General features: G+C 35.6%; 2 protein-coding genes and 1 non-coding gene across 4 annotated transcripts in view; all 3 read left to right on the top strand.

The window, feature by feature from the left end:
- LOC105424764 (uncharacterized) overlaps positions 1-4,963 on the top strand; it is a 44,066-nt gene extending 39,103 nt beyond the window's left edge. The window contains exon 4 of the transcript XR_016139909.1: positions 4,827-4,963. The gene's annotated coding sequence lies outside the window, so the exon portion shown is untranslated. The remainder of the gene's footprint in view (positions 1-4,826) is intronic.
- The window catches only part of LOC105424766 (uncharacterized), a 68,948-nt gene that overhangs the window by 32,847 nt on the left and 23,441 nt on the right, over positions 1-12,660 (top strand). For both annotated transcript variants that reach the window (XM_011635164.3, XM_089079876.1), the window contains exons 2-3: positions 4,827-5,029; positions 8,655-8,903. In XM_011635164.3, coding sequence (XP_011633466.3) covers positions 4,827-5,029; positions 8,655-8,903 — 452 coding nt within the window. The remainder of the gene's footprint in view (positions 1-4,826; positions 5,030-8,654; positions 8,904-12,660) is intronic.
- Positions 4,281-4,352, top strand: TRNAP-UGG (transfer RNA proline (anticodon UGG)). The gene has a single exon. It is a non-coding gene; the product is annotated as a tRNA-Pro (tRNA).

Genomic DNA, 12,660 nt, shown 5'->3' with positions numbered 1-12,660 from the left:
ACGTAAGTGATTCTGTGATTTATCATTATTAAAATATACATGTGTCTTTGTACTGTACGATATATTTTACGTAATGTTATCTTCCTGGTATCTGATGCTCACTCAAATTGATTACTGTCACGTTATAACAATCCGACCGTAATTAACAATTGAGATTATATCGCAGCGCTTGCACGGCGTTCGTAAGGCGGTCTCGTAGAAAAGAAGAAAAAAGAACGAGTAAGTGCACAATTTTAATTGGCGAAATATATATTTTATATTTTCGTCTATCTACTTTTTTTAACTTTTAAACTTTTACGCCAATGCAAAAGTTTTGAAATATATTTTTAAAAGTCGTAACTTTTTACAAATTAACAGTTTTTTTTTTAACAAACACACTGTTCAAACAAAACGTGCTCACGTCAGTAGTTATTTTGATATTATTCTATTATTAAAACTATTATTGCTAATAATTGTAATAGAATTAGGACCGTCTGTCGCTATTAATAGTAACAGTTGTAACGTGGCCACTTTCGCAAATTGGACGTTTAATTTACGACCCTCGAAACATCGATTTTTCAATTTTGCACGAGACATGAAGCCACCATGGTGGCCACCTATTTATAATCAGTCGAGCGGGAATAAGTGGCACTCGTTCTTGTTGCTTCAATTGTTCCTCCGTTGTTCTTCCCCTCCGATCTCGATGACCTGAAACATCCGGATAAATGGAGCAGAGTAAGTCTCGAGACTCGTCTCGTTCGGCTACCATGGGTTATCTCGCCGAGACATCTTTGGAATAGGGTCATGTTGATCGCTATACGTCCTCTGTACCATCCGGTAAACCATTACAGTGATCGCGTACGTGTGTTGCGTGCAAGACAGATCGAACTTTTAAAATAATATAAAAGACTTGGGCGCTCAGAGTCGCCTAATCAATCATTTTTGTCCCGATGACTCGTGATTACATCATCGTGATACATCAAATTTTCTTAACTGGAAAAAAGAAATAGAAAATAAGAAATTATAATCCTCTCAAAATTATATCTCTAAAATATATTTCCTAATATTTTATTTTAACTGAAATATGGATTTAGAAAATGAAATATGCAATCTGTTAATGTGACTTATAAGAAATGTATAAAAAATTATCTTTAGATATTTATTATTTTTATGGTATAAATAAATATAATTATTACTACTTAATTTTCTGCAGAATTTTTTTATTAAATTTTTCAAAATTTATATGAAAAACTTAATAAATATGAACGAGAAGAATTTGTATAAAAATTATCATAAGTATCGTGATCGCGAGAAATATGTTATGTATAATTTCAAGTTTACAAAATTGCGATGTTTTTTTTTCTTTGACGATTATGATAAAATGCGGTATTATGCGATGTATATACTCGATCATGATCGGGAGAGACGCAAAGAGCATTGACTATCATAAGATGAAACTTGAATTTTGTATGTATCGCGTAGTCCTCGTAAACTTTGATCATCTAAAGTATGAGTGTTATCAAAGTAAACTGCGATGTTGCTCGGAAAGTCAATACATTATAATCAAACCACACCAATCGGGACATTATGCTTTTCCAAAGAAAATTGTTTCGCGTTGTTAATAAAAATTTTAATGAATATTTTTTACCTTAATTTGTGCTCATAAAATATGCATATTAATAACAAGTCATTTTTTAAATTGTAATTTTGATTGTTCTGTCGAGAATGTCATATGTCACAAATAAAATTTGTTCGACCTTTTGCTATGGCGACAAATAACGCACAAAACGTGCGTTATAAATAGGTAATAAATAGGTATCACTTCTTTTTACGCCGTTGCATCGTATGACTTATGATAAAGATTAGAAATACAATGCGATGTAAACAGTTTATTTTTATCGTCTGATTTACATAGAATTGGCACTGTTTGTAAATTTTTATGTATAACGATATTTAAAGTAATGATAAACTTGTCATCTCAGCAATTTCTTATCGTACTGGGGTTACCGTGAGAAAAAAGGTCTGGCAGAATCGCCAGAAAGGCCAGTGATTTTTTGGCGGTCGGAGCTTACACTGCGTGAATCGATACGATTTATTTGACGTTATACAATTTATCGTAGAATTGACGTCAACAAGTGAAGACTATGGGATTATTTTCTCGCGCATGGCTGTTTTTTTAAGAAAATCATACTGTAAGTTCATCGAATGATAAGCAAGTTACTTAATGTTGCTTATAATTTGAATTGAAAATAAGTTGAGTTAAATGTTAACTGAAATAACTGCGATTTATAAACTTGTAGAGATTAAGAAAAAAGTTATGTCGAGAAGTGTTTTTGTACAGTACATAAAGATAAATTAAGATATTTGTTTGAAAATTATAAAAATTATATAATATAATATATATAAAAATATATAATTTTAATCGAATAAGGAAAGTATAATTTTGCTGAAATATTTAAAAATTACAGACACAAATATGAAAGTAATTTTGTTTGATTATTAAAATAATTATATAAGAATCTAAGAATAATATTGCAAAATATTTTTATATTCTAACAGCCGAATTGAGCATTTTACATAATTATTTTAATGGCCCATTATAATTTCATCATATCTCTATCTGATGAATTTTTAAATGACTTGAAAAAAAATTAAATTTTATCTAAGAACAAAATTGCTCCTCTCGAAGAAAGAGGAAGAAATGAATATTATCTATCGAGAGAATTCTTGGACGTGTGTGTATGTGTGTGTGTGTGTGTGTGTGTGTGTGTGTGCGTGCGTGCGTGCGTGCGTGCGTGTGTGTGTGTGTGTGTGTGTGTGTGTGTGTGTGTGTGTGTGTGTGCGTGCGTGCGTGCGTGTGTGCGTGTGTGCGTGCGTGCGTGCGTGCGTGCGTGCGTGCGTGCGTGCGTGCGTGTGTGTGTGTGTGTGTGTGTGTGTGTGTGTGTGTGGTGTGTGTGTGTGTGTGTGTGTGTGTGTGTGTGTGTGTGTATAAGAGAATATACGTAAACGCGTGTAAATAGAAAGTGACATGTGTAAAGAAACATACCTATGTGAATGGAAAATTATGTCACACGTTATACGTCAGATATATTGCATCATTGTTATTTTTTCGTTCGTATCGCTAATAAAAATTTGTTATATATTATAAATTTTATTCCCTGGCATAGCTCAATCTCTATTATTGCTGCAGATTATCTTGATTAGAGTAACGTGCTATCACCGATATATATATTATTCTGCGTTATTTATCATTGAAGATTATTCGTGGAAAATGTAAGGATATAGGACCATAGGATAGAACATGCTTTCACGTATGTATCCAACAAATATCGCTCGTCACTGTTATATATAATGAAAATAACGTTGGCTACGTAAATGTCACATCCGCAATATTTAAAATTCATCCTTTGTTGTCTATGCCATATGCCTTTAATTAATCTCTCGCAGACTCCGTTAATCACATTTTTCCTACAATTTTTCCAGCTCCGTTGAAACGAAGAGCAAAATTATTTCTCATTGTTTCTATATATTTATCATTTTTCAAATTTAATTTATTACACGAATGTTGTATGCGGAAAGGTCAGGTCAATAAATTAAGATTATTAATACCGCGACCGTGATGCGGCCTAGCAAAATGATCATTACTGCACTTGAGCGGAACTATTTGCGCTATTTGTCAGATCGGCGATCCGCAAAGGATATTCGCGTTAATTATCCCGTCCCTGTGGATGCTATCGAGTCTCGGTTTGCATGTCGAATTAATAGTTACATAATAGTTACGATGGTGTCTGATTGATTCAATTACTCTGTCATGTAAATACTATAATTTGCTGCGAACGAACCCTCACGTAATTTTACGCTCTAATCGTTCAACACAGTTGAAAAGGTTGGACGTATCTATGAAGAAGTTATTCTTTCTTATGAAGTTTCAAAGCGTGAATAAAATGTCTAAGTTTGATCGTCGGGGAAAAAATGATACACGAGATGTTCAGAGAGCACATCTATCGTAATGAAATTTATTCTTCTTAATATCTAAAACTGAATTTACTTTGAATATTTTATATATAATTTTTATGGAAAAAATTTTGGATAATTATTTTATTCTATATATTGAAATGATATAAAATTATTAATTTGAATAAAAAATAGAGAAAGTGTATGTGAGTACGTGAGAATACATATTCGAATTGAAATGTTTGCTTATAAATTTTAATAAATTTATTACATCATATTTTAGTTATTATATTAAAGGAGATTAGTAATAGTGTATATAAGAGCTTAGGATCGAAGAGTGAGCAAGCGGCTCAGTGGTCTAGGGGTATGATTCTCGCTTTGGGTGCGAGAGGTCCCGGGTTCAAATCCCGGCTGAGCCCGATTTTTTTATTTTTTTAAATTGTAGATCTTTATTGGATATAATACTAGAAAAAAATTAAACGTAACCCTTTTTTTTAGAAAAAAATACAATTTTTTAATTTAACAATAATGGATATTTATTTGAGAGGCTCAGTGATTTAGGAATATTTGCTTTAAATGTGATAAATATATTTAAATCTCAGCTAAAATTTTATCTCTATCTTTTATACCTATCTTCTGTCCTTATCTGGATTTATAAATTTTACGGAATAGATTTAATCTACATTATAAATTCATACTCATAATAAAATTATTTTAATAATTCATTATTGTATTATTAGCTCTTTGATTATAAGTTGGTACAAGAATATGTTTACACTTAAAATTTCAGATGAGGTGTTCCACCCCGTTTAATGGGTGATCACTCATCCGTGCAATTTTCGCCAGGGAGCCTTTATTACAGTTACTGTAATTAGTCTCGCTTGTTGTTACAGAATCGGCAGCATGGCAGTCGAAGAGGGAATGCTAGGTGGTGGCCTGGGCGCGAAATTGAAATGCCCAACCCCCATATCGCGGTTGAGGGTGGAAAAGATCGAAGGTGGCCTGATGGTGGCCGGCGTAGTAATAGCGGCAAACTGTCAGATCGCCCTTCCGGCATTCGGCACTCTCTTCATGCTCGTCGGCGCCGTCCTCACTGGTTCGTATACATGTCATTCTGTTCATTTATAATTAAATAATTATCTATCTTCTTTAGCCACACAAGTGCGTTGTTATAAATATATAAACGTAAAAAGTGCGAGGTAAAAAAATTGAATTTGTCGCAAAAGTTACAAAGAGCGTCTTTAGAATGTCACGAATATTGTTTTTTTTTTTTTTGAAGATATATTCTGTATCAAAGCAACGTCACTGATATCACGCTTCTTTACAGAACATAGTACATGGCTTTGTAGATTTTGTTACACAGTTTTTTTTCAAAATTACAGATCGCATATTCTCGAAATACGATTAACGCGCAAATGCAATTTTTATCTCGCGCCTTTTACTCGCCAAGAGATACTCTTTTTATTAGACGAATAAAATTTGATACTAAATAGATATAAGCGATATGGACAATAAAAATGCAGCATAAATATCACGAATTCGTCAGGAAACATTACAAGTGGTAGACAAGATAAATCCTATTTTTCTCTCAAATATTTTTGCAAGAGTTTCCGCTGCAGAAATTTTAACTGCGTCGCATAATTTTGCCGTTACAATTTCAGCTCGTATCAATTGCGACATCAAAAGCACATAGCGTGGACAATAATTAAATCAGGCGAACGGGTCCCTTGAATATTCACCGACCCCTTAATTTTTTTCTTTTTTTTTTCGCACCGTTATCTCGTAATGCGTTATTTTGCATTCGCATTTGCATCTTGTGATTGACCTGCAAAATTCGCAGCGGCGTCGAGAATTGAAGTAGCTTCGCCTGTGAGCATCACGGACGAAAAGATATCTCGTTTCGTAAATATTCTAATTTATGACTTTGATAATACATAATTTTTCGCAATGTCAGCCGGCGTTGCACAGGCAATCCATTATTTTTGGACTTTTGCTTCTCATTTATCTTATATTTATCCGAGCATTCATATCTACGTAAATATGGAGTATGGGGCGTGATTTAGAGAATGGAAATAATCTCATGCTTTCCAGTTCGGAGAAAGCATAGGCTCCATAATCATATGTGGGTTGCTTAGAAAGGAGACTTAGTGTTTATTTCGATACGCGATATCATTATTACTTAAGAAAGTATGTCTCCTAAATTCTATCTCATTTAACATCGTGTTTTTATTCATTTTGACAGTATGCATATATACAAGAAATATTATTGCCTTTTCTATCGATTCGCGAAATAGAAAAAAATTTGATCAGAAACTTTCTCTATTCTTTAACTTTATTTATATGTAGAAATTTTATTATAATATAAATCATATCTGTATAATTATATGAAGAAATTTTAATCTTTTTTTCATCATCAAAATATTTTCTAAATAATTTCGCAATTGAAAGTAAAAAATGTCCCAGAATTCTCAATATTGTTTATTTATTTATGATAATGGCGGATGAATAAATATAAAATTGAAATGGAGATGACGATTTGCATGATTGGCAGCACGTTGTCGATAGTCGATGTAACGAAGATATCTCTCAAGTTAATATTCTTTACATACTAATTGGACTGAAGCCTCCACTGACATTCTATAAGCGGATTAATTACACAAGGAAGGAAGCCATATTCAGTAAGCTGACGCAGTAGTAGAATCGTGCAAGTTTTGCGCAAATATCTGAATTCAGCATACACCGCATTGAAGTTGCAAATTTCTAATGAATTATTTGAAACTAAGTTGCTCTGTTGATTTTATTGTGCTGAATAGCAATATAGTTTCCCTGGTAAGGAAATCTCGAAAATCTATCGCAAATACATATTTTAGTAATAATTATGATGTTACTTATCAATTTTTAAAAAATATTCCAGAATATTCACAAAAATCATAAATAATTTAAGAATGATCAAGTCGATCGATTCTAAATATAATGGAGAGATTGAAAAATAAACTTTAATCAATAATAACGTGGCAAACTTTCGAGACTTCCCCGTTTAGGTAAGCTTTTTTTCGTTGAATTAATTTACGAGGCGCTATAGTTTGTTCATCAGGGGGCGGTGACCCCGGAGATAGCGCCGTAGATACAGCTTTCGCGAGGAAGAAGAAGAGCAAGAAAACGAAAAAAAGAAATGAAAGAAGGCCCCGGACTGTGTTCGCCAAGCAACAGCTGGCCCCTCACATCTCTCGCCGTCACTTCTCTTCGCATACAGGGTGCCGAGAGTTGTTACCAACCGATTTATCAAAACCGGTCTGTCTTCCCTTCTCGTCTTCCTTTTTCCCTGCCGTCGCCGCGCCAAGACCGGTCGAATAGCCCATTTTCCTTTCGTTGTTTCCATGCTTCTCTCTTTTCCTCTCGAACGCTCTCGAACATTTCTCTCTCTTTACCGTTTTATTCGCGCTAATGTCTTTGTTACGTTTATCGCATCGAGTTAAGTCTACTGTGATAGAGTCAAGTGGAACGAGATTTTTTTTTTTTTTTACAACGTGACTGAATAGATACGCATTATTTTGAATATAAGGCACTGTGAGAAATTTCGTAAGTGTGCATCAGTTTATCTGCATTTTTTAATATTCGCAAGTTTATAATTTATTCGAAATTCACAAACTTATACATATTTATATATCGCTTTTATTTATGTTTTTAAAATGTGCAGCCTTGTGTTATCGTAAACCTTATTTATAAAAATATAAAATTTTTAAAAAAAATTTGTTACTATAATGATACTAAAAAAAATGATAATATATCGATAGAACAGAAGCAAATAAACTTTAATGTACTATAGCAATTACACCATGTTGTATTATAAATGATCTGAGAGCCGGAATTATAACTTCATTCATTTAGTTTGCTTATCTTTGCGAAATAAGACAAATGCGAAGAGAAGTTGGTCGTATCTGCGCATGCTGATCGTCTATGGAGCGTTTCACCAGCGTTATCGATTAAAATATGCTCGAAGCCGAGCTCTCTGCGGCGAACGTATTTATGTCCATGATTTCCGCCACTTTACAGATGCACATTTTCTCTCCAAATATCATGACATTCTCTCGCTTTGCGACCGGCAAGGCTAAGGCGGGCGTTATAGCAAACGCAGAATTTTCTCCCTTCGGGTATATAAAACTTCTCGCTGGAAGAACTTCCTTGTTCGCGTCATATGCCGGTAGTTCAGACCAGTTCGAACCTTCTCGAATCAACGCGATTGTGGAGCTTCGCGAAGTGCGAAGCGGAGCTTCACGGTATTGTACAAGAAACACGCAAAGGGAAACATAAAGTCTTAGTTCAAGACCGAGTTTAGCACTTCCTCGAAAGTCGAGCACAGAGCGAAATCATCGCATTTGAGCAACTTGGATCCTAGTATATAATTACTTTCATCTCTCAACAGTTTATTTAACATTATACACTAGGGAAACGAACTAGATTTAGATACTTTAATATAGATTTACATGTATTTACTTATATACGCATGCTAATTAATTGTATGCATGCTAGCTAATTAATTAATAGAATTAAGAGTATTTTTATATAAGAACCTATTTTATTTCTGCTAAAATCTGACTCCAATTGAAGAAGTGAAAAAGTAAGTAAAATCGCGGAAATATTAAAAGGATCATGGTCAACTTAACAATTGTTTACTCAAACTTCCGGGATTAATTTTCGATCCGCCCGTTTCCCTGTTGCAGCTGCTTCTTATCGCGGCCCGGGCGAGGACGAGGACAAAAACTCGTACGCCGCACGAATCGCCTTTACCGGGAATTCCCGTATTCTAGGGCCGATCTGCATAGTTGTGGGCGCTCTTATGCTCGCGCTCGGCGTACTACTTTGCATGCTGACGAGACGAGCCAGGCGGAGGGAGCGCAGAGTGGGCTTCCACTGTCCACTTCACGGGGACTTCTATCCTCTGAGTCCAGTCCAAGGTATCAAGATGCTCGGTGAGTCGATCCTAAATGTCCGTTAAAAGCAATTTGATGTAGATAGAGATGTTGAGATAAGAAAAAAAAAAATCTACGTTTATACATGCTCAATTTTTGTTTATTAAGTTGATTAATCGAAATTGATTAAGAGAAAATAGACTTTGTATTGTTATTTTTTTAAATTTTTATTTAATTCATTGGTCCTGATTTATTATTATCTGCCAGTCATTTTAAGATTTTTCAATTTACTTGCGTTTACATTTTTTTCTTTATTGGCGTCTATTTAATTACGCATTTTATTCAGTTTTTATGACAATAATTTTTAAAGAATTCTGATAAAAGGAAACTCTTTCATTGTTTGCCTTCATTATCACCGCAAATACATGACACGCTTCTGAAAGTAAAGTGTGTAAGCTATTCAGTGTAAACACACTGTCGCGTGAGCTACCGAAATTCGTTTCGCATTTTTTCAGAGTTGTCTCATGATCGTTAGACGTGTATAATTATCTCTCGACCGTACGACAATAAAGGCGCTAGTAATTTCGATGATACCTTTTTGAAAAGCGGAATAGCTGTTAAAATGCTTCCCAAGAAAAGATCTCGATACTGCTTTCTACCATTCGCCAATCATTATCGTCTTGTCACGCAATGCCATTATTCCTTTTATGAACGTTCTGTCAAAATTACAGCTAAATGGTACAATCAGCGCTCTGCGCAAAAAATTCGCGTCGCCAGGTTAAATTACATCTGTAATGAGTTAATGTTTCGAATGTGCGACTAATTAACCGTCATTCGCCTTATTTAATTTTATCTTCGTCGTTCTTGACGATTATTCTAACTTTGTTTCACACTTCACTTAAATCTTTGTAAGACGCCGATAAGGCGTGTAATACGTCAACCGCGTCGATATATCGCCGATAATTGATTTAGCCGATCGTGACAAATTTACGAGATACCTCGCTATTTTACGACTTTGTCGTGCGTTACCGTCTTAGGAAACCTATCGGCCTGTGTTATTTTATCGTCGCGGAACGTGCCAGTTCGTGCCAATTGCTTCGAATTCAGGACGAGGCTGGATCAGGCAGGGCGAGGAGGAGGATAGCTAACTGGATTGTCGGAATTCAGGCTAATACGACTCTATCAGATCATTGCGTGGGTCGATCGCGCGCGCGCGCCTCGCGGATGCTACAAGTTTCCGCGTTCGACCGCCGACTGATCGAGAGATCGCCTCGAGAGATCGCGCGATAACAAATCCCGGAGATAGAGGCTCTCCTCCCCCCCTCCCCCTTCCCCATTTTACATTCAAGTCTTAGGCTTGGAAGAATCGCGATAGGACTTTGAAGGCTAATGAAAATTATCGGGGCAGTTCTCCACTCCGAGAAATGTATACGGGATAAAGTTGGGATATCACGGATAGATCAAGATGTTAGATCACCGAGGTGTCGAAAAAAAAAAAAAAAAAAAAAACGAAGGATTCTCGACGGCTATATTAAAGCACGTACGCAAATCGTTACCTTTGCGATCGATGGACATTGCGAATTCTGAGGCCTAAAATTTCTCAAGTCTCGGGAGCATCGCCGCGTGAAAAATTCAAGACACTCCGGAAATTTAGAACTCGCCGTCTAAGTCACACGGTCTTGACACGAGAGGCACGAATTTCTGAGAGAAATGTTGCTGCAACGCTCGCGTGTGACAGTTGCTGCTGCGAGCGAGAAACTCGGCGGTGCAGCGGCAATAAAAATTGCAAGGCATCCAGTCCCCTCGCGTACATATCTTTGGCTAGACATGAACTAACCTGATGTCTCGCATTTTAACTTTAAAATAGAATTGCTGTACGTACTTTCTGCTTTCACATAGTCTTCATTTTGCGTTGTAATAGGAAAATATTGAGAATGTAAAGTACCTATGTTTATTCGGGAAACATCGCGAACATAAAGCACCTATGTTTATGTTCGGATTAACAAAATCATTACATATAAATATGTAACACGTACGAGTCTCGTTTTTGAAAGGCAAATGCATATTTTCTTTTATTATAAATAAACGAGTATGTCAATTTTGTAAACAGTGCAAGATAATATTTCCGTTCGTGTGTGATCAGTTCTCGTTTCCATTAATCCTTTCCTACGTACGTTCCTACTTTAACTTCAAGGTGGTTTTCTCAATCGTTTCTGCACAACGATTTATCCGGGTCGCAAAGCTCGGAACTCGATTGCTCAGTCGCAATTTCTTTTGCGGCGTAGCACGCAATAAAATCTTATTAGAGCCGAAGGTCGTTTTTGCGTACCCCCTTGTGCGAGAACGTTCCGTCGTAGCGTGATTCATATCGTGGCTCGCTATAATTTTTTAACCTGACGCCGATGCGAAATCTAGAAAACGTTATCCCAAAGCGATATCACAAAACAAGCCGTCTGTTGCGCGGAGATTCTTTATTCCCATGACATGCCGTTTATCACGATAAAATATGAATGACACAAAATGTATAGGGCGGGGGCAAACGCGACGATTATTTCGATGAATTTTGATCGCCTTTTTTTCACATTGTGAAAAATGAAAGTCGCTAAATGAAATATATCGTTAGCGGTACATCGGTAAGATATCACTGAAATTGAATACGCATACTCGATTGAGGTGAAAAATAGCGATATCCGCTGCTAATAATATCCAAATTTCATGAAATATCGTCGATGTTAATGCGGATGATGCGGAGATTGATTACATTAAAGAAATAAAGTTGCCATTGATGAGATTACAAGCATCGGCCTTCGCACGTTTTACACAGCATGCGGTCATGTAACTCTTTCAGTATCGAGTATGTTCTTTATTACGGAGATTTTATTTATTTCTTTCTTTCTGCTCTGAAAAATACCATCCGCTCGTTCCTAAAATTACGAGTTTTGTTGCACTTCAGAGATTTTAGATTTTCCACGAAGAATTATCCGAATCTTTCCTTTCTTCAATATTTCTTATTTTTTTTAAACGCATAATTGCTTAATTATGTGAAAGACATAATTACGTTGCACGAGTAAATATAATATTTCGAAGAGAATTCTAGCGTTAACGGCATCGTTTAACAGCACATAGGGGAAAGAAAGAAAGATTGATTTCACGCATCGAGGGTCGATCGTTTCTCAGTCGCACAGAAGCCAGAAGAGAAAAAAAAAAACTCTTTGCATTCAGGGTTGAACGCGAGGTGCGTGCAATTGCTTTCAGTCCCTCAGTTCCATTTAATTTCAGCCCGATAGTATTTCGCTACTCTTTTTCCTCCTCTTTGTTCCTCGATTCAATCGCTTTTCTTTTTATGCGTTTCACATAATCCGGAGCATTGCGTTATACGCGTCTGCAGACATCCCAGCGCCAAAGAAACGTAATCTATTCTATCAAGAACGAATTCTCGTCTCCTATTTTCTCTTTAATAGCGCTCGGATGTATCCTTTATGCATTCCTTCGAGACCGATCATCTTTCAGAAATCTTATACTGATAGCGATCGCGATGTTCTCGTTCGAGGCCAGGCATAGACGTTCTTTCTGATTTTACGTAATATGTTGTTTTATGAAAAAATAAAATTTCTAATAAATTGTTCAAGAAAAATTATACATATATGACAAATGTTAATGGAATTGATGATAAATATTAAACGGAAATGTTTCAAAATGTTTCAAAATTACTTGATAAACTTCTTGGTAAACTTATATGAAATTATTTCATTCAGTATTAATAGGTTTGTTGTAATGAGTTCCTTATGATTTCATCAAATAGAAGAGACAGCGGAAC

This window comes from Pogonomyrmex barbatus, unplaced genomic scaffold, assembly GCF_055798465.1.
Source record: "Pogonomyrmex barbatus isolate J1 unplaced genomic scaffold, ASM5579846v1 scaffold3, whole genome shotgun sequence".
NCBI classification, from domain to species: domain Eukaryota; kingdom Metazoa; phylum Arthropoda; class Insecta; order Hymenoptera; family Formicidae; genus Pogonomyrmex; species Pogonomyrmex barbatus.
The sequence above is the reverse complement of the archived record's forward strand: the minus strand, read 5'-3'. Positions and strand labels throughout refer to the sequence as shown.